At 36.9% G+C, this 25,025-nt stretch overlaps 9 protein-coding genes across 11 annotated transcripts; 4 read left to right on the forward strand and 5 right to left on the reverse strand.

Annotated features, from left to right (window-relative positions):
- Positions 1-59: 59 nt before the first annotated feature.
- Positions 60-1,015, forward strand: PIG-H (Phosphatidylinositol glycan anchor biosynthesis class H). Its single transcript, XM_089838289.1, has 5 exons — positions 60-292; positions 354-432; positions 507-634; positions 706-783; positions 853-1,015. Exons 1-5 carry the CDS (start codon positions 149-151, stop codon positions 946-948), a joined length of 525 nt encoding a protein of 174 aa, XP_089694415.1. The 5' UTR covers positions 60-148; the 3' UTR covers positions 949-1,015.
- A 109-nt stretch (positions 1,016-1,124) lies between these two features.
- Arp2 (Actin-related protein 2) lies at positions 1,125-5,428 on the forward strand. Its single transcript, XM_089838095.1, has 9 exons — positions 1,125-1,276; positions 1,447-1,556; positions 1,645-1,755; positions 2,114-2,329; positions 2,395-2,467; positions 2,536-2,672; positions 3,837-3,986; positions 4,527-4,805; positions 4,878-5,428. The coding sequence occupies exons 2-9, from the start codon at positions 1,509-1,511 to the stop codon at positions 5,046-5,048; spliced, it is 1,185 nt and encodes a 394-aa protein (XP_089694221.1). The 5' UTR covers positions 1,125-1,276; positions 1,447-1,508; the 3' UTR covers positions 5,049-5,428.
- Positions 5,429-6,917: 1,489 nt separating this feature from the next.
- On the forward strand, positions 6,918-8,387 carry LOC149717323 (putative RNA/DNA demethylase ALKBH6). 2 transcript variants are annotated; one of them, XM_089838232.1, is made up of 5 exons: positions 6,918-7,142; positions 7,207-7,386; positions 7,794-7,898; positions 7,966-8,073; positions 8,129-8,387. In XM_089838232.1, exons 1-5 carry the CDS (start codon positions 7,119-7,121, stop codon positions 8,384-8,386), a joined length of 675 nt encoding a protein of 224 aa, XP_089694358.1. In that variant the 5' UTR covers positions 6,918-7,118; the 3' UTR covers position 8,387. The 2 variants fall into 2 exon arrangements, with proteins under 2 accessions (XP_089694358.1, XP_089694365.1); XM_089838239.1 differs by having other exon boundaries at positions 6,920-7,142; positions 7,966-8,070.
- A 563-nt stretch (positions 8,388-8,950) lies between these two features.
- LOC149717324 (endoribonuclease Dicer-like) lies at positions 8,951-15,915 on the forward strand. The gene is made up of 8 exons (XM_089837930.1): positions 8,951-9,841; positions 9,915-10,076; positions 10,155-12,008; positions 12,072-12,251; positions 12,309-14,534; positions 14,602-14,767; positions 14,923-15,157; positions 15,253-15,915. Exons 1-8 carry the CDS (start codon positions 9,800-9,802, stop codon positions 15,263-15,265), a joined length of 4,878 nt encoding a protein of 1,625 aa, XP_089694056.1. The 5' UTR covers positions 8,951-9,799; the 3' UTR covers positions 15,266-15,915.
- Positions 15,177-16,456, reverse strand: LOC149717325 (ergosterol biosynthetic protein 28 homolog). 2 transcript variants are annotated; one of them, XM_089838220.1, is made up of 6 exons: positions 16,261-16,456; positions 16,122-16,185; positions 15,923-16,051; positions 15,765-15,855; positions 15,580-15,698; positions 15,177-15,468 (listed from the first exon to the last, which is right to left on the reverse strand). In XM_089838220.1, the coding sequence occupies exons 1-6, from the start codon at positions 16,294-16,296 to the stop codon at positions 15,326-15,328; spliced, it is 582 nt and encodes a 193-aa protein (XP_089694346.1). In that variant the 5' UTR covers positions 16,297-16,456; the 3' UTR covers positions 15,177-15,325. The 2 variants fall into 2 exon arrangements, with proteins under 2 accessions (XP_089694346.1, XP_089694338.1); XM_089838212.1 differs by having other exon boundaries at positions 15,177-15,698.
- A 198-nt stretch (positions 16,457-16,654) lies between these two features.
- LOC149717326 (uncharacterized) lies at positions 16,655-18,637 on the reverse strand. Its single transcript, XM_089838127.1, has 8 exons — positions 18,388-18,637; positions 18,270-18,303; positions 18,033-18,200; positions 17,792-17,974; positions 17,539-17,724; positions 17,299-17,484; positions 17,046-17,234; positions 16,655-16,984 (listed from the first exon to the last, which is right to left on the reverse strand). Exons 1-8 carry the CDS (start codon positions 18,415-18,417, stop codon positions 16,839-16,841), a joined length of 1,122 nt encoding a protein of 373 aa, XP_089694253.1. The 5' UTR covers positions 18,418-18,637; the 3' UTR covers positions 16,655-16,838.
- Positions 18,638-19,720: 1,083 nt separating this feature from the next.
- Positions 19,721-22,478, reverse strand: LOC149717327 (testican-1-like). The gene is made up of 5 exons (XM_089838314.1): positions 22,018-22,478; positions 20,349-20,709; positions 20,182-20,287; positions 20,069-20,116; positions 19,721-20,003 (listed from the first exon to the last, which is right to left on the reverse strand). The coding sequence occupies exons 2-5, from the start codon at positions 20,367-20,369 to the stop codon at positions 19,834-19,836; spliced, it is 345 nt and encodes a 114-aa protein (XP_089694440.1). The 5' UTR covers positions 20,370-20,709; positions 22,018-22,478; the 3' UTR covers positions 19,721-19,833.
- On the reverse strand, positions 20,955-23,530 carry LOC149717328 (uncharacterized). The gene is made up of 3 exons (XM_089838301.1): positions 22,638-23,530; positions 21,361-21,433; positions 20,955-21,291 (listed from the first exon to the last, which is right to left on the reverse strand). The coding sequence occupies exons 1-3, from the start codon at positions 22,656-22,658 to the stop codon at positions 21,017-21,019; spliced, it is 369 nt and encodes a 122-aa protein (XP_089694427.1). The 5' UTR covers positions 22,659-23,530; the 3' UTR covers positions 20,955-21,016.
- A 110-nt stretch (positions 23,531-23,640) lies between these two features.
- On the reverse strand, positions 23,641-24,644 carry LOC149717329 (nucleolar protein 16). Its single transcript, XM_089838264.1, has 4 exons — positions 24,484-24,644; positions 24,186-24,294; positions 23,940-24,122; positions 23,641-23,867 (listed from the first exon to the last, which is right to left on the reverse strand). The coding sequence occupies exons 1-4, from the start codon at positions 24,591-24,593 to the stop codon at positions 23,700-23,702; spliced, it is 570 nt and encodes a 189-aa protein (XP_089694390.1). The 5' UTR covers positions 24,594-24,644; the 3' UTR covers positions 23,641-23,699.
- Between the last annotated feature and the right edge of the window lie 381 nt (positions 24,645-25,025).

The raw sequence follows: 25,025 nt of genomic DNA on the forward strand, positions 1-25,025 counted from the left end.
CTCGTTAACCAATCAAAAGGCTTCACCGTTTTTATCGCCACCTATGAGTTGAACTTTTTCTACTTTTTGCAGACAGGGTCACAGGAGTGGCCGCGCGGGTTTTGAAATGGTTGGATGTGTATGAGGGTCTAGCCCAGTTTCTCATAAAATGTTGCTCAATATTAATAATTTTAATAACGATATTACTTGTAACGAATACATAATCGAACGAGAACCTTTCAGCATTACGAGATGGATGATTTTAACTACAGTTTTTTCATTGCCCGCCTTTTATTACGAACTCTATAGCAATGTAAACAAAGCCAGGCTCTATTAAATTGCGATCTATTTTAATATAAACCCTTTTAATGCAGGATCTAAGTTTATTAAGCGTCGTAACATTATTTCTAATAAGCGTTCTCTTGATGAGATTATACTACAGAGTCAAAGAAGGTTAAATATATGGTGTTATTCTTGTAACAAGCGAATCTTGAGTTGACCATGCAAGTTTCATTATTTTTGTATAGAATCTCTTCTAGTAATGGCTTCAATAGGAATACAAATAACTACGAAATTCATATTTGGGAACCAAGTATCAACATTTATTCACAGTCAGAATGTTAAAGACATTGCAATTGTGGAGGGAGTTAAAGTGGTATATAAATATAATATCAAGTTTACGTTAAATTTTTATTTTATCAATACACCATGTATCTGTATTTTCAGCATAGGGTTTTATTCTACTTAGCGGTGTTTGTCAAAAGTAAAAATTCCAGTGAAGAAAGTATTATACCACTCTTTCAAGTAATAAATTCATTTTCATTCAAAAATTTAACAGTAATTTTAATATATTCCTGAACTAATTTAATTTAGTACACTCTTCCACCCTTGAAGCATCTACAAAGGATTTATCAAGGTGTACAATATATTATTTTTAAGAATAACATTGTAAATTGTAGTAATTTGTAGCTTTATGAAATTGTTTTGATATTTACAATGCATTAAATTATGTTGTTGAATAACCTCTCCCTTAAAAAAAAAATTCTTAAAAGATTATTCAATTTCCGGTGACGGGCGTGACTTCCGTTCACCATAAGCAAATGACGTAATCAATTACAACTTTCAGTGGGTGGGTGAGTGGGTGGAAAAATTTTACCGGCGTTCGGTAATGGTGGAATTTTACGGGGCGTAACAAGTAAAATGTTATTTTAATATAAATTTTCTTGTTAGCCAGTGAATTTTTGGTGCAATTATATCAGAACTGAACATTCAGTAAACAAATATAGCGTCTTTATAGGTAAAATTGTTCATTTATTAGCGAAAGTTTAATTTTTTCAAATTGGTTCTAAGCCTTGGCTTCTTCATAAATTAAAATAATTTCAACCAACCAAGGCTTAGCAACTGACAATTTAAAAAGTTTGAACACTAGTTTAAAAGTATAAATTACGAAAAAATTTTTAATTACAGATTTTTCAATATTGCTTTTATGTCATTTCAAAAGTCTTAATTAATTTTAAGTCATCGTTATTATGGATAGTCAGGGAAGGAAGGTTATTGTCTGCGATAATGGAACAGGGGTAAGATTAAGAAAGGCCAAACATAATGATGATTCTGAATCAATGTCAAAGCTAATTACTAATTAGTTGTTTAAAATATTCGAATTAGTTTGTCAAATGTGGATATGCTGGAGATAATTTTCCAGCATTTACCTTCCCATCAATGGTTGGTCGGCCAATTATTAGAGCTGTTAACCGAATAGGAGATATTGAAGTGAAGGTAATTATAACCTTTTAAAGCCATAATCTCTTAAAAAAACAAATAGATGCATTATTTATGAGCAATCAGGCATTGTTATTTATTACGGTATTGGGGTGAAACATGTTAAATTTTATGTTATTGCCTTCAAGGAAGTTACTTCTGATAGTCATCATGTGAGTAGGTTGCAATAATCATGCGTGCACCTCTGATTATATCTCTTATTCGTCTACAAAAAATGTTTCCCTAAATTTAGGGAAATTTTAGTCATTTTTGGTTCTTATTTTAGCATGGGCATGGATTGTTTTGTTAATGTCCGTATATTTTTAATTTTGTTTTTCATTGAGTTCATGAAGCGAAATTTTATGTTTTTACGAAGGATTTAATGGTTGGAGATGAAGCTAGTAAATTGCGTTCCATGCTGGAAGTAGCTTACCCTATGGAAAATGGCATAGTACGAAACTGGGATGATATGTGCCACGTTTGGGACTACACTTTTGGTGCAAATAAGATGAACATTGACCCAAAGGAATGTAAGGTCTTGTTGACCGAACCACCTATGAATCCTTTGAAAAACCGTGAAAAGATGATAGAAGTAACAATACAGTTTGTTATTTGCAGGATAGTCACTTATTAACGTAACTTTGACTCTTTTTAAAGGTCATGTTTGAAAAATATCAGTTTGCCGGAGCTTATATAGCCATACAAGCTGTTTTAACGTTATATGCTCAAGGTATAAATGAAATGGTACTCTTTTATTATTGGTATTAATCTATTAATTATTGTTTTTCTTCATTTTAGGCCTTTTAACTGGAATTGTTGTTGATTCCGGTGACGGTGTTACTCATATATGCCCTGTTTATGAAGGTTTTGCACTTCCCCATTTAACTAGAAGACTCGATATTGCTGGCAGGGATATTACTAGATATTTAATCAAAGTATAATATCCCCAAAAACTTTACCTCACAGGGTTCATACAAACCTGGAAAACTCAGGGAAATTTTTGTGGGTTGAGTAAGGTTGCTTCAACTACTGAAAAAAGTACTCCTGTTGTTATTACTCCATGTATTGGGAAAAAACCTGGAAAACTCAGGGAAATTTCAGATTTACAGTAAAATTCAGGGAAAGTTTTGAGGTCTGAGTAGCTTTGTTATGAAGGGGTTGCTTCAACTATAAAAAAACCACTCCCATTGTTATTACTTCATATATGGGGAAAAACCTGGAAAACACATGGCAATAAATGGGAAAAAAACCTGGAAATATCTGGGAAATTTCAAATTTATAATAAAATTCAGGGAAATTTGAGGTTTGAGTAAGTATTCTTTGAAGGGGTTGCTTGAACTACAAAAAATAGAAAAAACCACTCCTCTTGTTATTACTCCATGTATTGGGAAAAACCTGGAAAACTCGGAAATGTTGGGAAAAAAATGGAAAACTGGGAAATATATGGGAAAAAACCTGGAAATCTCAAACAAAAAACCTAGAAACTCTGGGAAATTTCCAATTTATAATAAAATTTAGGGAAATGGGGGAAATGTTTGAGCACGTTTGGTTGGATGAGGCTGCTTCAACTGAAATCCCCCCCCCCCCTCCATTGTTATTCCTCCATGTATGGGAAAAAAATGGGAAATTATGGGAAATATATGGGGAAAAAACCTGGAAATCTCAAGGAAAAAACCTACAAACTTTGGGAAATTTCCAATTTATAAAAAACTTTAGGGAAATCAGGGAAATGTTTGAGCAAGTTTCCTTGGATGAGGCTGCTTCAATTGTAACCCCCCCCCCCCCATTGTTATTACTCCGTGTATGGGAAAAGTCCGGGAAATATATAGGAAAAAATCTGGAAAACTTGGGGAAATTTCAATTTACAATAAAATATAGAGAAATCATTGAAATTTTTGAGGTATGAGTAAGTTTGCTTTGAATGTGTTGCTTCAACTATAGAAACCCTCCTGTTGTTATTACTCCATGTATTGGGAAAAATGTATAAAACTGGTGGAAATATATGGGGGGGAAAAAAACCTGGAAAACTCAGGGAAATCGGTTGTATGAACCCTTAATTCTCAACCAAAATGATATTAAGATTTTGCCTTATTCCGTAGTTACTTTTATTGCGAGGCTATGCCTTTAATCATTCCGCTGACTTTGAAACAGTTCGCATGATGAAGGAAAAATTATGTTACATTGGTTATAACATCGAGCAAGAACAAAAACTGGCTTTAGAAACCACATTTTTAGTGGAATCTTACACAGTTAGTCCTTTGATTAATTTTTTTAAAGGGGCTAACCGGCGCTGTTGGGGTGAAGTCCGCCCTTAGTTCAGGGGGAAAACACCCAGCTCTTTGGCCATAAGGAATGGCGCCACCGTCGCGGTGGGCGGGTAAGCAATAGAGTAATGTCAGTTCTACAATGCAAACGTCATACCATAGAGTAGTGTCGGCAGAGAGGGGAGTAGACTGTGTATCCCTCCCTCTAGGCGCGCTTTTGTAAGAGGGGTAACTGTACGCGCCTGGTAGGGGGGATGACACTTAGCTAAGAGATAGAAGGGTATGACGTTTGCATACGTAGAACTGACATCTAGCTCTAGCTCAGTGTCACCCCCCCCCCTACCAGGCGCGTAAAGTATCCCCTCTTACAAAAGCGCGCTTAGAGGGAGGGATAAACAGTCTACTCCCCTCTCTGCCGATACTACTCTATATGCTAACTAACAGTTTGACCCCCCTTCACCCCAACAGCTCCGGCCAGCCCCTTTAATACCAAAAACGCGATTAAAAAGTTGCTCTTTGTCTTAGCTGCCGGATGGTAGGGTTATCAAACTAGGAGGGGAGAGGTTTGAGGCACCGGAAGCTTTGTTTCAACCTCATTTAATCAACGTTGAAGGGCAAGGAATTGCCGAATTAGTCTTTAACACTATTCAGAACGCTGATATTGATTTGAGACCCGATTTATACAAACATATTGTCTTATCGGGAGGTTCCACCATGTACCCTGGTCTTCCCAGTCGTTTAGAAAGAGAAATTAAACAACTTCATTTGGAGAGAGTGCTCAAAGGCGACGTTCAAAAATTAGCCGTGAGATTTAAATAAAAAAAAAATTCGTTATAATTTGAAAATTATACGTTATTTTGTTTGTGTTCTTTCCAGAAACTGAAAATTAGAATTGAGGATCCACCTAGAAGAAAAGATATGGTGTTTATCGGTGGTGCGGTTTTAGCCGAAGTTATGAAGGACAAAGATTCCTTTTGGATGTCCCGGGAAGAGTATTTAGAGAAGGGTGTGAAAGTGTTGGAAAAACTCGGTGTTAAAGCCAGTTAACTTTTCCTTCCTGAACATCTTTCGTTCGTAAATTTGTCAAAAGTCGCTTCTTCTCTGCCAAATGATGAAAAAGAATATACTTTTAATTTTGGGGGCCATCTTTAAGCGAAATGAAGAGACTTTTATTATTCCATAATTAATTAATTAATTATTAATAATTGTTTAAGTGACTAATTATAATGTTTTGCCCCTTAAAAAAATAATATTAATTTGTATAATTTTTTACAGTCATAAATTGATAAATTTTTGGTTCCAGTCATAGTGTTAGAATGAACGAAAGAATCTTTTGATTGTGACGTACACAAACCGGGTACATGTATATAGACTATGCATGTAATTAAAAAAAAAACGTAACCATTTGATTTCAGACACAAGTTAAATTTTTGTTTTAGTTACTTTGTCGGAATCAGTGAGTTAGTGTACGGGTAGGGATAGTAAGAAGAGTTAGAAAACCCTGACGGAGGACATGAATGACTATTGACTACCAACAGGACATTAGTTGTTGTAGGAATTGGTTGTATCATCCAGAAGATACTGAAAAGACGGGAAGATTAAGGACTTCAAGTAGATTGTGATAAGGAAGGTGTCTACGACTCAATGGTAGAAGGTCCTAGTGGAGGACATGAGTTGTTGTAAGAATGGGTGGTATGGAAACGGGTCTAGGATTGAAGTCATCCAGAAGATACTGAAGACCAGGACAAAGGCTGGAAGGTTAAGGACTTCAAAGTAGATTGTGGTAAGGTGTCTAGGACTCAAAGGTAGAAGACCCTGGTGGAGTACATGAATTACTACCAAGAAGACATGAGTTATTGTAGGAATGGGTATAATATGGAAAGGTCTAGGGTTGAAGTCATTCAGAAGATACTGAAACTCAGGACGAAGAATTGGAAGGTTAAGGACTTCCAAATAGATTGTGGTAAGGTGTCAAGGACTCAAGGGTAGTAGACCCTGATGGAGTACATGAGTTGTTGTAAAAATGGGTGGTATGGAAACAGGTCTAGGACACGAGGGTAGAAGACCCTGATGTAGGACAACAATTACTACCAAGAGGACATGAGTTGTTGTAGGAATGGGTGGTATGTAAACAGGTCTAGGACACGAGGGTAGAAGACCCTGGTGGAGGACAACAATTACTACCAAGAGGATATAGGAATGGGTGGTATGGAAACAGGTCTAGGGTTCGAGTCATCCAGAAGATATTGAAACCCAGGACAAGGACTGGAAGGTGAAGGACTTCAAGTAGACTGTGGTAAGGTGTCTAGGGTACACTTGCAAATCACTTCAAGTCAAGAACTTGGAGGACCTATGACAAGTACTGTAGGAATTGAAAATGTTCCTTGGGTTGTTGGTAAAGATAATAGTTACGCGGTATATAGTGTATAAGATTAAGTACAATAATTATTGTACTCAAGGTTAAAGTTATCATGAACAACGTATATTTCAATTTCCCGCGCTGTCGATATTTGAGAAAGCGTCTGCTGCAATATTGGAAATAGTTGCCAGATTGGGCGGTAAAATTTCCGATTGGGCTACTTTCGATAAGTGATTCGCGTGAAATTTATATAGTGATTTATTTTCATCTATGGCAAGTTGGCAACGTCATAACCCTTATCTCTTACTTTAGTGATATCTCCCTTACGGGGGGCAAATAGTATTCTCTATTACAAAGTTTCCCCCAAAGGGGGGGATACGTACTTCACTCCCTCTCTACCGAAATTGTAGAGTAATGGCAGTACAACATGTGCAAACGTCATAACCTTCTATATCTTAGTTCAGATTCATCCCCTTAATGTGCGTGTACAGCATCCCCTCTTACAAGAGCGCGCCCAGAGGGAGGGATACACAGTACACCCCTTTTCACCGCTAATAGCCTATACAGATATGGTTTTATTTGGCGTTAACTTTGAACCACTCGCGAGGTTCGGCGGGTTTTGGGCTATTTTGAAAATCGGCTTGGCTAGAAAGCCAAATTTATATGGCATCCCTGCCCGAGCCTTTGTCAACATTGTTCAAACACTAAATGATCTAAACGCGAGTAATTAAATTTAATCTGACAAAATATATGTCACAATGGAAGAATTCATCATTAAAGAGGTACCTTTATTAATCTTTAACGCTGCAAATATCGCAACTAACCTTGACAATCAATTTTGTTAAGGTTCCCTCAACTGCTTATTATGTACCTAATTTTATAACAAAAGAAGAAGAAGAAGAAATATTATTAAAAGAAATATACAAAGCTCCTAAACCCAAATGGGTACAATTAGCCAATCGCAGACTTCAAAATTGGGGTGGACTACCTCACCCCAAAGGAATGGTTTCTGAGAAAATGCCTATGGTTGGTTAGGGTTAATGGAAATAGCATAAGTTCATAAGATAGGTTCCATAAGTTTGTCACGTACTGGTTACTGAGAACTTGACTTGAAGTGACGTAGGTGAAACGTCATAGATTCTCCTAAAGCGACGCCTGGTGAGTTTCTGTCAAAGGCTTAGTACAGACTAAATAGGAAGATGGACAGTCTGCCAAACCAGTAGTAGTTCAAGACGAACGCGAGAATTGACTACACTCCGTTTTGCAATCCATCTTCATATTTTGTCTGTACTAAGCCTTTGACAACGCCTCACCAGGTGTCGCTTTGACCGTTTCACGCTTTACCTACCTCACTTCATGTCAAGCTCGCAGTAACTAGTGACGAACTTATGGGGTTAAGGTTATTCCATATTAAAAAACACATTACAATTTAGTGGCTATCAAAATACATAGATAAAATTGCGCAACTAAATGTATTTGAAGATAAAAAACCGAATCATGTTCTTGTAAACGAATATGAAGCGGGGCAAGGAATTATGGTAGGTTAGCCCCTTGGAGCTCAAATATAATGGTCTAACATATTTCAATGGAAATTTCCAAAACTAGCCCCACGAAGATGGGCCCCTTTTCTATCCAACTATAACCACCATTAATGTAGGCTCATCTACAGTCTTAGAATTTTATGAGAAAATTCCTGATGCGACCACAAATGTAGTATGATAATCCCTTTATTACGATGGCTCCTTTTAAGTTTTAAAACCCTTTCCAGGTGCGCGAAGCAAATTTGGAGGAGAGATTTTTAACATCATTGTTTCTGGAACCCAGAAGCCTCTTAATTTTGAAACATCAAATGTACACTGATTATTTGCACTCTATATCAGAAAGGACTCGTGATTTAATTTGCAGTGATAAAATTGCCAATCTTCAGGCATGCAAGGCTCTAAAGGACGGGGAAATAGTTGAAAGGGGGACTAGAATATCCCTAACAATAAGACATGTACCAAAAACAATTAAAATTCGTTTCTAAATTATGTGTTGAAAATTTCCCGCCATGAAACTTGAAATGGGAATGTCATGCCTGAAATGTGACGTCATATATTACAAAATCTATGGAGGGGGGTGTTTGACAGGTCATAGCCTTCTGGATCGCGGACGCGGTGTGCTCACACTATAGAAGCCCGTCAAATCGTTCAAAAACTCGTATTATCAGAAGGGGATAATAGAAGAAGGATGACACTCTGTATCCTCTTAATACTTTAGTTATGTAACGTCATTCTTTCCAGGCTCACCCTTTTTGTTTGCTTTCCTGCTCATCAAACTATAGATGGGCATCGCACTATAACTGTTTGGTACTAAATCCTCAGCAATTAACCCACAAACTTCATCTTGATATGGGACAAAAATTCACAAGCGTGCCATGGCAAATAATTAAGCGTAATAGAGTAATGATGAGGGAACAATTTATCGCGTATGTGATTTGGTTTAGTAACCTTGCTCCAAATGCTCTGATGTTGGAAAGAACGACGTTACACTTACCCCGCTTTGTGGTACACTTCTCTCGAAGAGAAGTATTATATACTTCTGGTATTATTTATTTGTTTTACTCGTACCAAAGAGGATAGATATTGCTCGTACTTCAGTTGTACTATACAGGTTAAAACCACTGATAAAATGAGGATATTTGTTTTTCATGCTAGAGGATAGGCATATCACTCTCTCCGCTGGTGGGTACAAGATATTATACAAATGGGGTACAAGCATGAATCTATACAACAAGGTCACCATTAACCTTTGGTACAGTGGTACCACGCGTTTCAAGCCAAAAATCAAAGGACTCCAGATTGTTATTGTACACGTTGGTAAATTCTGTAATTAGTGGTTCAAATCTCTTCAAATGTCAATGAAAAGTGTAAAATGAGGTCTGTTATTTTACACATGTCATTCATATTTCAAGAGATTTTAACCAGTATTTACAGAATTAGCTGCAAAAAACCGGGTTTTGCATAGGAAAATAATTTTTGAACGGGTATTCTGCATCCGCGAGTTGCGTGATCAGGAAGGCTATGGGATTGGGCAGGCTTATGATCACGTGGCGACAGTGGTGCCGTAGCGGCGGTTTAGGTTTACAAAGTTTTATTTTCGCGTTTGCTTTTAGTTTTGGTTTAAGTTTCCGGAGTGTCGGAAACGTGGCCTGAGTCTATTGTCTTCAATTTTTTTCAAGTTTTAGTTCTGCTAGTCGCGGAAGTAGGCGGTTTTGTACGATACAGTACGGTAGTAACTTTACAAAATAAATATTACTACCCTTCTTGGTATTATTATTATTATTATTATCTTCGGTTATGGAAGAACGCGAGTAACGTTTTAAATAACATAAAGTTCAGTCGCTGGAAACGGTTGATACTTTTAAAGTTAATCAACATAAGCTTTGAACGATATCGATATGGCAGAAAGCAAAGATACACTCGAACCTAGGGATTACCAGGTATGATTTTATAAGTGAATATACTATTGTTGTCACTTGTCAGTAAACTATAAGCCAAGTTATGTATTATTAGGTTGAGCTATTTGATGCCGCGATCAAAGAGAATATAATAGCATGTCTGGGTACTGGTACAGGGAAAACTTTCATAGGTGTAATGTTGATAAAAGAGTTCTCGTACCAGATAAGACCTCCTCTAAATGAAGGAGGGAAAAGAACTATATTTCTAGTTCCAACAGGTACGATAACTTCTCCACCCATTTAAGTTTATTACTATGTCTCGTGAATTATATGGTTTTTGGTAATGCTTTTTGCTGTACCTCTAGTTTCTCAACAGAAAAATGTAATTGAAAGATTCACAGATTTGACTGTGGATGGTTTCTACGGGGATAGAGGAGTGGATTTATGGAGTCCCGAGCAATGGATGGATCATTTTAATAAAAACCATGTTTTGGTGATGGTAGCGGAAGTTTTTCGTAATGTTTTGAATCATGGATTCATAAGTTTGTCCAAAATCAACTTGATTATCTTTGACGAATGCCACCGGGCTGTTAAAAGCCACCCTTACAGCGAAATAATGAGGCTGTTTGTAAACTATAAACCACCTTATCCAAGAATAATGGGTCTAACTGCCTCTGTTTTGAATGGGAAGTGTAGATCTAGTAAATTAGAGAAACATTTGATAGATTTAGAAAGAACATTGATGAGCAAAGCCCTTGTAGCGTCTGATGTAACTAGTGTCGAAGAGCATGGTACCAAGCCGAAAGAATTGCTTTACTATTATAGTCTACCAAGTATGGATTCGGGTGATAGCACCTTGAGGGATATAGAGGCTCTCCTCCACAGTGCTCAGATGACCATTAATAAAGCTAGGGAAGAAGGAACTGTTAAATTAGAAGCCGATCCTGACAATACTGATATGTTTCACCCGTACCGCGATTGCAAACAATTTGTAGTTGAAATTAGCGAGGTTCTAAATACAATGGGTATCTGGTGCGCTTACCAATTAGTTGTAAAGTACCTGAAAGAACTTGGGAAAACTATAGCGAAGGTAGAAGATACGAAAAGTAGAAATATGTGCGAAAACTTGAATACCTCTCTTTCAAGTGTTCGAAAGAGATTCGAGTCAATTATGATGAAGAGCTCACCCCAAACCTATGTATTACAAAATGTGTCCAATAAACTCCAAAGGTTGGCTGCCCTGCTACTCGCTCACAAACCAGGCATTAATAAGGAAGGTTTATGCGGTATTATTTTTGTTCAAAAACGAGTAACCGCGTATATTCTGAACATTTGGATTCATGAAATATCAAAGTATCCGGCTTATAGATTCTTGAAGACTGATTTTGTCGTGGGACACGGAATGTCCATAGTCGAGGGTAAACAAACAACATTCACCAGCGATAAACAAAACATTGTTCTTCAAAAATTTCGGGACAAAGAAATCAATTTACTCGTCGCTTCATCAGTTATCGAAGAAGGGATGGACATACCTCGCTGTAATTTGGTTATTCGGTACGACCCACCTTCTGACTACAGGTCATTCGTGCAATCCAAAGGGAGGGCCCGCGCGAAGCCATCCATTTACGCCATAATGTTGCCCAATTCCAAAGGCGAGGAGAAAAGTTTCCTGGAAGACCTAGTCAATTACAAAACCATTGAGAAGATTTTACTTCAAAAATGCAAAGATAGAGAAGTTCCCGATGAGTTGGATTCCTCTAGGCATTTAAGGGGTGGAATTATGGAAGAACCTTACAAGCCATTTGACCGTGAAGACGCTCCCGTCATTACTTTAACTTCAGCACTAAGCATAGTTCATCGATATTGTTCACTATTGCCTCACGATTGCTTCACGAGGTCTAAGCCTAGAGTAGATATTGACGAATGCCCCGTTGAAGGTTCAAGCGCCAAAAATTTCCTCTGTAAAATGAAAATGCCACTGAGTTCTATCATAAAAGATTGGGTCCAAGGCAAGGAAATGTCGAACAAAACCCTAGCTAAAATGTCCGCCGCATTAGAAGTTTGCCGGCAGTTACACAAAGCTGGAGAATTAGATGACGATCACCTTTTACCCAAGAAACATAGACTCCTTCCAGAAGAGGATCCGGATGATGAAGTTGAAAGCGTGGTTAATAACGCTGAAGTGATTAATAAGTGTTATCTGAAAAAGGTTAGGGTTGCTTTTAACCATCAAAATATTATGTAAATCGGTTGACTTAGTTTTTGTATTTAGATCGCACCCGTTATTAATGGAGTGCCTCCGAAAGTTGGCAGCCAATGCTATGTATACATGATAAGCATGAAACTTAAGGAACTGAAACCAGGGAGCGAAGACGCCCCTAGTTTTTTACGTTTAGATCCTTTAAGCTCTTCTCGATTCTACGCGATTGTATCTTTAAAACCATTACCACCCGTAAGTTTTCGTTGTTGAAGCATTATTTCTCGTAATATTAAGAGAACAATGTTTCAGCTTTGCAAGTTTGACGCTTTTAATATGGCTGGAAAACTCGAGGTCGAACTTATCCCATACTCTGATAAGTCTATCATCCTCACCGCTGAGAAGCGAAAGATTATAGGGGAATTTCAAAGAGTCACGTTCACTGAACTATTGAAACTGGAAGAAGAGTTATTGATATTTGACTTGGAAAGAGCCGGATACTCCCTTTTCATCGGAGCCGTTGTAAGAGACGCTACGAGTTTCACCTTGGACTGGGACTTTATGACCATGGTTAATGAAAGATACGCCAAAAACCAAAAATTAGCTTTGAGAGAGAATATTCGAAAAGCTGGCTTTGCAAATGTCATTTCCAATAAGGAAAATATTGTCCAGCTCTACGAAGACGCGGTAGTTTTTCCAGCGCACGCCACTTTTAATAAGCATCCTCTTTACGTCTACAAAATTAGACTCGACAAGACTGTAAAATCCGAATTTGTTAATGGAAAATATAGTGATTACATTTCGTACTTTACTAAAGAGTATCAAGTCTCGAATCTCGATCCATCTCACCCAATGTTGGAATGTTTCTATTGCGACAAACCTTGGTTAGCCGTACCTCAATACTTAGATCGAATGGGGGTCGTCACGTCGACTAGAAATAAATACGACCGGTTATTTCTTCTGCCCGTCGAGGTCTGCGAAGTACAAGCCACACCAGCCTCAATGAGAAAGTTGGCTGTTTGTCTGCCAATCATCTTACACAGGATTAATACGTTACTTTTAATACACGACTTAAGAGAAAAAGTCTCTGAAGAAACTGGCATTGGGCTAAAAAATAGGGTGGTTAAAAATGAACCGATCGTGTTCAACTGGACGCTCTTTAATGAAAATCTTGCCAAGAAAGAAAATAAAAAGAAAGCTGATCACTACGCTTATGGAGAAGTTATTGATGAAGATGCTAAACTAATTAGTCCGAAAGTATCCGAGATTGAATCCGAATCTTTAACTAATAGCGATTCTGATTCGGAGAATGATCCTGAAGATAAGGAAGTCAAGGATTACCATCTCAGACAGAGGAAGTCACTAATGCCAACAATACCAACTCTGAAACTTGATGACGAGTCTGACCCGGAATTTTCCAAACTTCCTTCATTGGGCTTTTTACTTCAGGCCGTAACTGCCCTTAACGCGACTGATTTCGTCAACCTTGAAAGATTAGAAACAGTGGGGGATGCCTTTCTAAAATATGCCACATCCATGTACGCCTTCCACGTAAACCCGAATTTTGACGAAGGCTATCTAACCGCCTTAAAAATGAGGGAAATTTCAAATTCGAAACTATGCAAAATTGGAGTTAAATTAAAGCTGTACGAGGTTCTAACTTACAGCAAATTTGAGCCCACTATGACCTTCCTTCCTCCGGGTTTTCACGTCATTGAAGGGCTGGAAGAAGCTTACGCGCGGTATAAACCCAGTGTTCGAAATCTATTTATGCTCGGCAACGTTGAAGATATAAAGAAATTGAGCGCCGACGAAATTCAAGCCAAACTTCTTAAGGATAACTGTAAAGAAAATTGCGCGTCTCCGGAGAATAAGGTGCACTTTTCACTCAGAATTCTGCAATATTTAAGTGATAAGAAAATTGCTGACCTTGTTGAAGCCCTAATTGGAGCGCACGTTTTGTCTGCTGGCATCGAAGGAGCTTTACTATTCATGTCATGGCTGGGTTTGAAAGTGTTACCTCTGAGAGATGATGAAGAAAGGTTGAAGCTACTTAATAAGGGAATTCCCCGTATAAAGGCTACTTACACCAAGATACCACCACCAACAACGGCTTTATTGAAAGACACAACGTGGGACTACGAAAGATTAGATCAATTACTTTCCGGATTCGAAAATTTGGAGTCCAAAATTGGATATAAGTTTAAAGATAGATCGTACTTGTTGCAAGCTTTCACGCATACGTCTTATAATGGAACCCACGTAACGGATTGCTATCAACGATTGGAGTTTTTGGGTGATGCTGTTTTGGATTTTATCATAACGCGACACCTTTATGATGACAAAATGAACTTTAGTCCGGGAGAATTGTCAGACTTAAGACAAGCGTTGGTAAATAACGCTTTTTTCGCTGTTTTGGCTGTGAAATACGATCTGTACAAGTATTTGAAATACGCTTCACCCGGTCTGCTTCACGCTGTTGACAAGTTTGCGACAAAAGTCAAATCTTCCAAGTATCAAGATTTACTGGAGGATGTGGTAATTTTATTTGTCATCTTAGGTCATATAATTCGAAGAAGTTTAAAATGATTTAAATAATCCGTAGAACATTATGATTGGCGAACATGAATGCGAATTTGCTGAAGAAATTGAAGTTCCTAAAGCGTTGGGTGATGTCATAGAATCCCTGGCTGGTGCTATTTTCTTAGATAGTGGTTATTCCTTCAACGCTGTATGGCGTATCTTTAAAAATATGATGGCCAATGAACTAGGTAATAAATGATTAATTTTGTCCCCCTAATGTACTTATTTTTCAGACAAGGATGGTTGATACCGTGTACGCCAAGTAGCCTGGCGTTCGAGTGTAAATGGTATCAGTGCTCCAATTGTATTGAACGAATGTTTCCGCTTTGTTCTAATTTATTAGAAGTATTCCGGAAAAGCATTCCTATTAATCCCATCAGACACTTGATGGAAATGTACCCTGAAAAGGAGAAACTGAAATTTAACGATCCCATTCAACTAAAATCTCGTACCGCCGTCAAAGTAACAATTGAAACTGATAATGGAGTTAAAACATTTGGAGGTGTCGGAGTTAACAAGAAAATGGCAAAAGTTACTGCGGCTAAAAATGCTCTAAGAGCTTTGGGAAAAATAAGAAGGTAAAAAAAAAGTCGGCAATTAACAGTTTTGTTATATTTTAATGAAATTGAATATTATTATAACATAACCTTTATTTATTTATTTATTTAAATAGAGATAGGTATTAAAAATGACAATGTAAAGAATATTTTTACGAGTTTGTACGAAACTCCCAAGCTTCAATTTTGTCAAGCCATTTTATGTTTCTTTGAAGATTTGGCAATTGGTATTTTTTTCTTCATCAATTGCTCTTCGTCAATTTCCGGTGGTTCCACCGTTCGCCATAAGTACTTTCTCGTTATCGAAATTGAAAGCCACACTAACGTTAACGCTTTTTTAATAAAAAGAAAAAATAGGCCCAAAAATAATATTGTTATTAGAAAAAAAATTAAAATTTTTAATAGGAAAATGAAATTGATATAAAAATTGTTTTTTTTTTTACCGGATATCGCGATGGGGAACATGGCGGATCCAAAAACTGATCCAGTTTTAAAATAGACGCATTCTGATAAGAAATATCCCAGATATAGTAACAATGAGCAAATTAATATCGGTATCGTCCTAGCAATGAAAATAATATAATTAAAATTTTAATTTTTAAACAATTTTTTTTTTAACATTACTCACCCAACACTTCTTAAATAGATTGCGCAATGGAAAAATATAATACTGTTTAAAATTGACCAACATCCGAAAAGTCTCGTCATTTCTGGGTTTACTAAAAAATTGTTCAAGTATAAAGTTATTACGCATATTATATCCTATGACTTATTTATTTTTATTACCCTTTGATATGTGCTTATTTGTTTGAGGCTGATTCATGGCATTAAAAATCTTTTTGCTTAAAAATCCCTCATCGGTGAAACAACGAGCCGCTGTCCCTAAATTCATGAAAGCTAGAAATGCCACTAAACCTAATTAATTTACAGGATAAATTAATATTAGTTGTAGTTCCATGGGTAAACGTTAGAAGAATTCTCGTACCTCTGCAGGTATGTACTGCCCAGTGTATCCTGGACACCATTTTACGTCCAGTTAACATTATGGGCTTAATTATTTAAGAATAATTACTTGTCCATTGGGATTAACGCGTGTTTTGGCATGATAAAACCTTTTGACTTACGCGATTTTTCTGCTGATCTCTTTGGAGTATCATCATTTTATATAACTTCAAAGGATACAAATGGCTACTAGCTAGACTACTCTAAAATATCACCGAGATTAATATCTCAAATTTTTATTTCACTTTTTTTCCCTTCTCTCTCTCTCTCTCTCTCTACAATCTAATATTTGAGGTAATAACCGCGCGTCTAAAGCTAGTGACTGCCATATCCTATTTTTAGAACAACACAACCGGGGACGCCTGTTGTGATGTTGTGAGAAGGCATTCCCAGAGAAAGCTAAAATTATTGATTTTATTCCAAGCGCGCGCGGTTTATGAAAGAGTTTTCATTTCTACGTAATTTTATCACCATGAGAAACAATTCAACATTGGAGCTGTCAATAAGTCAAAAATAAGATTTTATTCATGTACCGTGCTGGAAAGTTAAATTGTCCCTTCAATGAAGGAGTCATTTTCACCTTCATATTTGGTTTTTAAACTTGAAGGAAATTTATTTCAAAAAGGTGTAGAAATATTCTTTAATATTATTCAAATCCATAAATCAGTTTTGTATTACGACCGAAATTGGTTCTATTTCTTCATTCGCAAGTGACTTCTCCACGCTTTGGCTCCGTCTTTTTCTCTCCCGTTTTTGGGTCAACGCAGAAACTCATTCCGGTTGAGCCATACACTTGCTTTTTACTGAATGACCCATCTTCCTCGCACGATGGAACAAACTCCCCGACTAAAGACCCAAAATTAACTATAGTTAGGATTAGCTCTCAAACTTACAACGGAAAACTTACCTTTATCTTTCTTCTTCGCCTGAGTTTTCTGAATGATACAGTCGCAAAGTAGTTCAGAATCGCCTCTTGCTTTTTCGATTAGTTTTTCTCCAGATTTAGGATCAGCGCACCATGATTTTCCACTGGAAGAATGTACTTGTTTCTTGGAGTAGGTTCCATCATCCTCGCATTTTGGGACGAATTTCCCGACTGTTTCATTAAAAGGGATTCCAAAGATTGAAGTTATTGATATAAATTAATTTTGAGTTGTTACTTTTATTTTCTTGGCTGAGTTGGTGTCTCTCAACGACGCATTTACAAGCTTCGTAAAGAGCTCGGGCTTTCTCCGTCACGTTTTGACCAGTGATTGGTTCGACGCACCAACTCATTCCAGTTGATCCGTGAGTTTGCATTGGTGAATAAGTACCATCTTCCTCGCATTTTGGTGTAAACCTACCAACTGTTATCTTGGTTAACGCTGGTTACTATACTACGCGAGTTAAATGTTATTTACTTATGGGCTTCTGTTTCGCCAAATGCTTTTCCACCAGACATTCGCAAGATTTGTATTTTCCTCTGGCTTTTTCCGATACAGACTCACCCGTTACTGGATCCACGCACCAAGATTGTCCAATGGAAGCGTGGGTTTGTAGTTTAGAGTATGTCCCATCTTCTTCGCACTTTGGCGTGAATCTACCGACTAAATTTTATTGAAATTAAGTTTTCAACACGTACTGTTTTTGAACCATGCATTTATCACTATATACCCTTGGGCTTGTCTTTAGCTAAGAATTCTTCGACTAAACATTTGCAAGCTTTTAGCGTACGACCCTTTTCCGTGATGTTATTTCCATTTTCTGGGTGGGCGCACCATGAAAGCCCCGTTGAACCGTGCTTTTGTAATGGAGAGTAACTTCCGTCAGGTTCGCATTTTGGAGTGAATCTTCCCACTAAAATGAACCAATTAATTTTACTTTCTAAAACATAGAATCTAGGTATTGTACTCACTAGGCGGTAGATCATTCGATTCCAATTTTTTAAAGAAACATTCGCAGTATTTAAGTTTATCCGTTGGCTCGTTGGTTGCAGCCGTTCCGTTTGTCAAGCAGCATTGACATAATCCATTATCGTTGCATTGTAAGGGGTCCTTGTCCGATACGCAAATGTTTTCCGGTTCTATACACGCAAATTAAAATTAGATAGGGAATTTTGAAGCGTGGGCGGGTTAGGTGCGAAACAACTTACTCGAATGCAAGAACGTAGCCAACGTTACGATCACCTGCAAAACACAAACTACGGCTATTAATGCGATAAAATATTTCTTGGTACAAATTTTGTAGCAAAAAGGTGGACAATGAAACACCTTAAACATCTTGTAAAGTGCCTCGAACATTTTTGTGGATCAAACTTAAAACAATTCAAAGATATTAGGGCTCTGTAAGAACTTGTGATGGTGTTGTTACTGGCGACACGAAAGAAAAGGTTCTGATTGTTGAATTTCGTCAACGCCACGTCAACGATTTATATATTTGAGAAAAGGTGTTTCGGGTATTGCGTTAAACTTATTTTGGCATGGCTCATAGTCACACGATACGGTTCGATTTGTTTTCTTCTCACCAAAGTGTCAAAAAGGTCATTTTTTAAAAGTGACGTTGATTAACTTACTATATTTCAAACTGAGGCTATTTCTATTGTGCAAATAACCAATTGTTGTTAGGATAGTTATATGCCGAATCAGTTGATGAATTATATTTGATAACAGTTTAACTCTGGACCACAAAGAAAAGCGTGGTGACCCTTTTCTAACCTATCTGTTGGTCTCGGTTACCATTGATATTTAAGCGAATAGAAACCTTGCTCTAACATGAATTAATTATATTGTATCGCTTGAATATTGAAACGGTGTCGTTTCAAGCTTAAATCTTTCGTATTCTTAGTTTAATTAACTTGGAAATTAGTGATTAATCTTACCAGTGTCTGAAATACCGAATTCATTACGTCTTTACTGTCTCCTCTTCAACGGAAATCTAGACTGGAAAACGTTCGACTTTTTCAAACTAAATTATACTTTAACCTTTAATCACCTGTAGCTGAGTCAAGAATCTGTTTCCAAGGGTAGAGGTTACGCCTTTTATAAGGTTCCATTATATTTAAAATTGTTGTGACAGATTAGGACAATGAATCGAATATAAACTTGTCAAAACCATGTATTTTATTATGACTTTCTTTATTTGAATGCTATAATATTTTAAGGCAGTTCATCTAGGCGATACGGAGGGGGCAAATCACTCTTCGTAATCACTGTACTAAAACGATTACGCTTTATCTTTAAAGCCCTGCCCTTGACGGTGCTAAAATGATTACGCTTAATCCGTAATCTGGGAATTTGATAGTGATTAGCCCCTTGTCCATAACACGTGTATCGTATGTATAAATATGTATAGTATAAAACCATATTTTGTTATAGAAAATCTGGAGATAAAAATATACCTTAGATAAGTCAACCTGATCACACGATAGCGGTGGGAGATACGTTGCATTTTGTGTGGTTTGAGGTATAATCATAGAAATAGGCCAGACAAAAATATTTAGACCAACACACCATTTATTTTTAATCAAATTAGATAGTAATTTACACTGGAAATATTTCTTACGAGCATAAAACGCAATTAATAATTAATTAAACTTGTCTTGTGTTTTGGAGTAATATTAAAATTAATAGCAAGTTTTAGGAGATTGTGAAAATTAAGAAAAACGTGGTAAGGGGTGATTAACTGGTTTATATTTTTCAAAATTGGGCTACATAAGCTTAACAATCTAAGGTTACATTTTGACCAGGGCCTTTAATATAAGTTCCGGGACCCTGCAATTGCTTGCCGTTTGCATCCACGCAACAGCTATATCCGGTAGAAGGAAACCTTTGTAGTGCCTGGTAGCTTCCATCGCTGTTGCATTCTGGGATAAATCTACCGGGTGGTCCTATGCGAATAAAACGTTTCATTACTCCCTGCAACCTTTAACTTTCAATCTTTACCATAAGTTACCATTTTGGTTTCTAACTTCGGTACAAGTCAAACCAGTATTTAGAGGGACTGTAAAATTTTAGTTGTATAATGAAGTTAAAAAATCATATTTGCGATTATAATCTGACACTTACTGCACCCATTGGGTTGAATAGCATTCGGGTTAGGTTTAGAATTGGTGTAGCCAGAACTATACCGACCCGCTTCGATCAACGGAAGAGCAAAATGCACCAAAATAACCTAGAAAAGTTTGGCTGGTAAATTTTCCACTTACATAGAAACCCTGACAGATAAAACTTACTAAAGTTGCTAAAGTTCTCATTGCTTAAAATTACACTCTCTATCAACTGAAAATAATATGGAAAAGTGGTGCTCGATTGGCGTGAAACTAATGTTTTTATACTTTTAGTAACGCTTCTAGTAACTTCCGCGTACGATTGTAATTTAGGCTCCCTTTAAACACCTCAGTAGGAAGTAAGCAATTAAACTTGCATTACAAAACACTTGCGCTCGATAACAAACTAATGGGTTTACATAGGAATATATAAAGATGATAGGAATCATTGTGCCCTTATATCTTCCTAGTTAATTTCTATGGTGGCTTTTTGTGGGCCGGGCTTGAGTATTATCCGTCAATCGTCGTAATTCTAGCGTCTTTCTAACTGTGATTTCATTGGTTGGTAGCACGGTAGGTCTGTCAGGGAAGGTTCAACGCGTCGCGAGGTAAAATTCGTCATACATAACGATTAGTCTAGCTCTTCCCACTAAAAAAAAACTTAGATCCGTTGTGAAAATGGCTACGCAATAATTCCTATTAGAAGTATGTATTCCTCGTTTACATAAATTACATTACCATTTTCGGGGACCAGAGAGTTAAAAGAGTTATTAATGTGACATGAACAAATTATCAGAGAAATATTTTTATTTAAATTTTAATGGTAGATATATATTTCTCGCACGTGGATAATTTTAGTCGCATTTTAAGGTTTTATCCTTTTCGGTGGGTCCTCTCATGTTTTCTTCACCGTCCAACGGTTGACCAGTTTTTGGGTTGACGCAACAACAGTAACCAGTTGAACCATCGCAGTGTTTAGACTCGAATGAACTATCTTCCCCATCCGTACCTTCCACGCAGTTTGGAGTGTATGGTTTGATCATCATACCGGAGTTCATGGATTCACTTTGTTTTTTTAATTCAGCACAAGTGGGCGACATGCCATTATCATCCTGTTGTATTTTGGGAACTGTAATTAAATTGTAAATATTGTTTAATTATAATAATTTCTATTAATGTTCCTTAAATAAGAACTCACTTCTGCAATTCCCCAATTCTTCATCGGCTGAACTGTACTTTACTGCATATACAGCCAGAACAGCCAATTGAATCTACAAATTTTCAATAAATTATATGAGTCCAAAAAACTGATCTACAGGGTGGAAACTTTCACCGGCGACCTGTCTTGATGCAGGGAAAATGTATAAGGGATTTAAATGCGGTTGTAAAGTAATTAAATGAGTAGTCGCAATTTACCTCTAATATGATTAAATCAATAAAAAACAAAGGTTTATGCACATCATTAAACAATGGGTTTAATACGAACACATGCTTTGAAAGTTCGGTGACCAATAACTAAGGTTCATTTCATCAGTTAACGGTAATAATAATAATAATCTAGGCTTTATCTAGGAAGGAATGTCCACACGAAGTCGGCGACTTATTTACAGAGGGTCCCTTTACAATGCATAGAGGGGGTGGTGGCTAGCCCCTATGCGACAGCTAACCGAAAAGCGCTCTATACTATTACCAGGAATACATGCATCATTGTGTAGCCATTTTCTCAACTTATCTAGGCGGATTTAATGGGAAGAATTATGTATGACAAAATTATCTGCTAGCCGTTGAACCTTACCTAACCACACGTTTTTTCAAACCAATGATTTGATAGTAGATAAATCTTGTTTGACTATACCTTTATTTTATTACTTGTATTGTTCAACTTATATCAAATGTATCGTAAACCGTTCTTCACACACGCGTCACAACTCAGATGACTTTTTGGGCTGCTATTACATTACAAATACGTATTTAAAGGGGCTGTTCAGACCATGGGACAAGCGACGATCTTCGACAAGAGCTTAGCATAGCGGGTGGGTAGAAAAGGAGAGGGGATCGGTCAGCCCCTTTAAATAAAACCTTCAGTGACGATAAGTACTCGAGCCCGACCCACAAGACCCGCATATGGATGATATGGTTGGCGCAATGATTCCTATAGCTATATGTATTACTGCTATTACCGTTAACTTTAGCAAGGTTTTGGTGGAAATTCCAATGAAAGCGGAGGGAAACTTCTTTTAACAAGTGGCGAAGAGAGCTTTCAAACTCTACACAGAAGGGTTTGTTACCACAGTCGGGAACCCTCTTTTTGCGATAACCGCTACCCCACCCGACTATTGCTACTTTACGCATAATTTATATCCCTTTTCCCTGTAATACATAACACCTACGTGTTATCTAAACTGATCGCCGGCTAAAATCTCTCCCACGGTATATTATTATTAGTTTACGAAAGAAGTTGTAAAATTATCTTACCAAAGCCACGGCGGTTTTCATAGTTGAATGCGTTTGGAAGTTGCGAACGATCTCTCAGACAAACGAATAATGTGAAAAACAAGCGCACCCTCCCACTATTTTTATACTGTCAGAAAGAAATATTCCAACCCGACATGAAATTAAATTTATCAGACGTTATCCTAACTTTTATATTAAATTGAGGCGGTAGAAAATTAGATCAGATATGGTATGACATTTCCTAACTCTGGGTTTGTACTGGCAACCGAGGTTGTTGCTTAAAAATACATATTATACGTGGAATAAGTTGCTAGCGGAATATTCCAAAGTGTAATTAAAGAATCCCACTACATTGTGTACAGTCTCATAGTCACGCAACCATTTTGACTAGTCATATTTTTCAGAAGAGAATGAAAGGTATAATAAACGAAACACCCTTGATTTATGGCTCTTTTTGGGAAGAAAAGGCATTGCAGGTGTTTCCCAATAATACAAAAATATTACGTAGCTGTCAATTTGAGGTCCCTTTCAGCGGAAAAACCATTCCCATTATCAAAAGTATATAGATATAAAAACAAAAAGTACCCTTCATTAAAAATTCCCTGCCTTTGGCTGAGATGCAGTCTACCCTCCGCTCACCCCCTACACGAACTTACCAATCAGGGAAGAGCTTCTTGACGTCATAGGTTTTTTGAAAATAGTACACGATGCTAGCGATCCAAACGTTAGTTTTTGGTACTAGAGCTAGCATCCGCTACTTCGAGTCTATTCACGGTTTGTTCCCCATGCCATGCAGAGGGGGGGTCGACACTATTCTGGGATAAAGGAGGGATTCTCATATTACAGGGCGCTAGCAAGTTTCAATGAAGTGTACTTTTTGTTTTCACCTATATACTTTTGCCATTACATACGTTTGATCTAAATTTAATGAAAATGCCAAACGTAAATAAAACCCACACAGTTTGGAGAAATCCAATTAATTTTATCTCATTATGTTAATGCAAAAATTGAAAATAATTTAAAATTCGGAAAGTGACATGAGAAGCTTTATTATAAATGATGGTTTTACAATTAAAAGACAAATTATGGCGTTGTATTGGATGTATTTTCATCAGAATCTTCATCCGAAGCCATTTCTTTTGCTCTTAAATATGCATTCCATTGTTCTGGAATCCTCTTTAGTAGGTTTATCCTGTACCGAATTTGTTTGGGAGTTTCTTGATAGTAGTTTTTAGGGTCTTTTGCCATGGCCTAGGGGTATTTGTCAATTAAATACTGCAAGATATTGTATTCTCTCCAAAATTGCATTAAAAACTAACTTACAGCATAATCTTCACCATATTTTTCCATCATGTATACACAAAACCTAACAACATCCTTGGGTAAACGTAGTGAACTCTTTCTCTCAACATTAGCTTCTTTTTCTAGTTCTTTTACAACTTGTTCTTTGGGAGATTTAGTCTTTTGAACCTTCTTTTTCTTTAGTTTGTCTGGGTCTAATTGGTCCTGAAAAACCACAAACGTTTAAGCCTATTACCAGATTCTCTGACCCATTTTTAACTTTTTTACTTTGTATTTAGGTGGTGGAATAGTAATATTGGGGTCTACAGATAGTCCCATGTCTGACATATTTTTAGTAAGGCTTTTCTTTGAGTCCCAGGCATCTTTAATGGGTTTACTGTAAAGAAATAAGACTAAATTATCAACGTCACCAAGGCTTAGCGACATTTCCACGCGTTCTTAAGCTATTTGAATTTCGCGCCCCCCGCACTCATACCACGTGTTCCTCATTTAAAAAACAAACCAAGGCTTAATTATAAAACTCTTGAAGTTATGATTTGTAAGACAATAAAATGAAATATTTTACCATAAAATTTTCGTCTTTTTCTTTTCCTTCCTCTTTTGCCTTTTAATACTTTTTACGTTGTAATTATTTTTCTGTTTTCTTCTTCTTGAAACTCCGCTAACACGACCCATGATGGTCAGATGGTGATCTCACGTTGTAAACAAACCGACCAATGAGCGAATTTCTCATAAAATCAACATAAAGTTCCAAAACATCCGAGCAGATGTCGCTAACGCATGGAAAAACTTATTTTGAAAAATTGCGGGAACTGGAAAATTATTTTTTTTTTATCGAAGTGGCAGCTCCCCGCCTTTTACCTATTCGGATCTTCGAAAGAATAACATGGAGTGCCAATTCTACGCTTGAATTGTTTGTTGTGAATCGACGATCCACGCTGATAAAAAGTTTCGAAACATTTTGATAAAATCATAAAATAAGTGGCTTTTATCTTTAAATTTGATAATTTTTGAATTATCTTGGAGGAAATGGCATATAAACAACGAAAGCGGTAAAATAATCTTTAGAAAAACCTTCGAGAGGCAAATAATTCTTAAAAAAGGCCT

This window comes from Phalangium opilio, unplaced genomic scaffold (assembly GCF_054372755.1).
Source record: "Phalangium opilio isolate 3A_F unplaced genomic scaffold, DU_Popi_V2 ptg000003l_1, whole genome shotgun sequence".
Lineage (NCBI taxonomy): Eukaryota > Metazoa > Arthropoda > Arachnida > Opiliones > Phalangiidae > Phalangium > Phalangium opilio.

Excerpts from the sequence above, each read along its gene's own strand:
- LOC149717328 (XM_089838301.1), bottom strand. The coding sequence starts at position 22,658 with ATGAAAACCGCCGTGGCTTTG. Across the intron at positions 21,434-22,637 it reads TGAAAACCGCCGTGGCTTTG|ATTCAATTGGCTGTTCTGGC; the intron begins GTAAGATAATTT and ends GAAAATTTGTAG. Across the intron at positions 21,292-21,360 it reads AGAATTGGGGAATTGCAGAA|TTCCCAAAATACAACAGGAT; the intron begins GTGAGTTCTTAT and ends ATTTAATTACAG.
- LOC149717329 (XM_089838264.1), bottom strand. The coding sequence starts at position 24,593 with ATGGGTCGTGTTAGCGGAGTTTCAAGAAGAAGAAAACAGAAAAATAAT. Across the intron at positions 24,295-24,483 it reads AAAAAGACGAAAATTTTATG|TAAACCCATTAAAGATGCCT; the intron begins GTAAAATATTTC and ends ATTTCTTTACAG. Across the intron at positions 24,123-24,185 it reads TTCCACCACCTAAATACAAA|GACCAATTAGACCCAGACAA; the intron begins GTAAAAAAGTTA and ends GTGGTTTTTCAG.
- LOC149717324 (XM_089837930.1), top strand. The coding sequence starts at position 9,800 with ATGGCAGAAAGCAAAGATACACTCGAACCTAGGGATTACCAG. Across the intron at positions 9,842-9,914 it reads TCGAACCTAGGGATTACCAG|GTTGAGCTATTTGATGCCGC; the intron begins GTATGATTTTAT and ends ATGTATTATTAG. Across the intron at positions 12,009-12,071 it reads ATAAGTGTTATCTGAAAAAG|ATCGCACCCGTTATTAATGG; the intron begins GTTAGGGTTGCT and ends TTTTGTATTTAG.
- LOC149717327 (XM_089838314.1), bottom strand. The coding sequence starts at position 20,369 with ATGAGAACTTTAGCAACTTTA. Across the intron at positions 20,288-20,348 it reads TGAGAACTTTAGCAACTTTA|GTTATTTTGGTGCATTTTGC; the intron begins GTAAGTTTTATC and ends AAACTTTTCTAG. Across the intron at positions 20,004-20,068 it reads CGAAGTTAGAAACCAAAATG|GACCACCCGGTAGATTTATC; the intron begins GTAACTTATGGT and ends TTATTCGCATAG.
- PIG-H (XM_089838289.1), top strand. The coding sequence starts at position 149 with ATGTTGCTCAATATTAATAATTTTAATAACGATATTACTTGTAACGAA. Across the intron at positions 433-506 it reads ATACTACAGAGTCAAAGAAG|AATCTCTTCTAGTAATGGCT; the intron begins GTTAAATATATG and ends ATTTTTGTATAG. Across the intron at positions 635-705 it reads TTGTGGAGGGAGTTAAAGTG|CATAGGGTTTTATTCTACTT; the intron begins GTATATAAATAT and ends CTGTATTTTCAG.
- LOC149717326 (XM_089838127.1), bottom strand. The coding sequence starts at position 18,417 with ATGTTCGAGGCACTTTACAAGATGTTTAAG. Across the intron at positions 18,304-18,387 it reads CACTTTACAAGATGTTTAAG|GTGATCGTAACGTTGGCTAC; the intron begins GTGTTTCATTGT and ends TGTGTTTTGCAG. Across the intron at positions 16,985-17,045 it reads GGCGAAGAAGAAAGATAAAG|TCGGGGAGTTTGTTCCATCG; the intron begins GTAAGTTTTCCG and ends TTGGGTCTTTAG.
- LOC149717323 (XM_089838232.1), top strand. The coding sequence starts at position 7,119 with ATGGAAGAATTCATCATTAAAGAG. Across the intron at positions 7,899-7,965 it reads AAGCGGGGCAAGGAATTATG|CCCCACGAAGATGGGCCCCT; the intron begins GTAGGTTAGCCC and ends TTCCAAAACTAG. Across the intron at positions 8,074-8,128 it reads CTGATGCGACCACAAATGTA|GTGCGCGAAGCAAATTTGGA; the intron begins GTATGATAATCC and ends AACCCTTTCCAG.
- Arp2 (XM_089838095.1), top strand. The coding sequence starts at position 1,509 with ATGGATAGTCAGGGAAGGAAGGTTATTGTCTGCGATAATGGAACAGGG. Across the intron at positions 1,557-1,644 it reads TCTGCGATAATGGAACAGGG|TTTGTCAAATGTGGATATGC; the intron begins GTAAGATTAAGA and ends TATTCGAATTAG. Across the intron at positions 2,468-2,535 it reads TTTAACGTTATATGCTCAAG|GCCTTTTAACTGGAATTGTT; the intron begins GTATAAATGAAA and ends TCTTCATTTTAG.
- LOC149717325 (XM_089838212.1), bottom strand. The coding sequence starts at position 16,296 with ATGATGATACTCCAAAGAGATCAGCAGAAAAATCGC. Across the intron at positions 16,052-16,121 it reads GGCAGTACATACCTGCAGAG|GTTTAGTGGCATTTCTAGCT; the intron begins GTACGAGAATTC and ends TAAATTAATTAG. Across the intron at positions 15,856-15,922 it reads AAATAAGCACATATCAAAGG|TAAACCCAGAAATGACGAGA; the intron begins GTAATAAAAATA and ends ACAATTTTTTAG.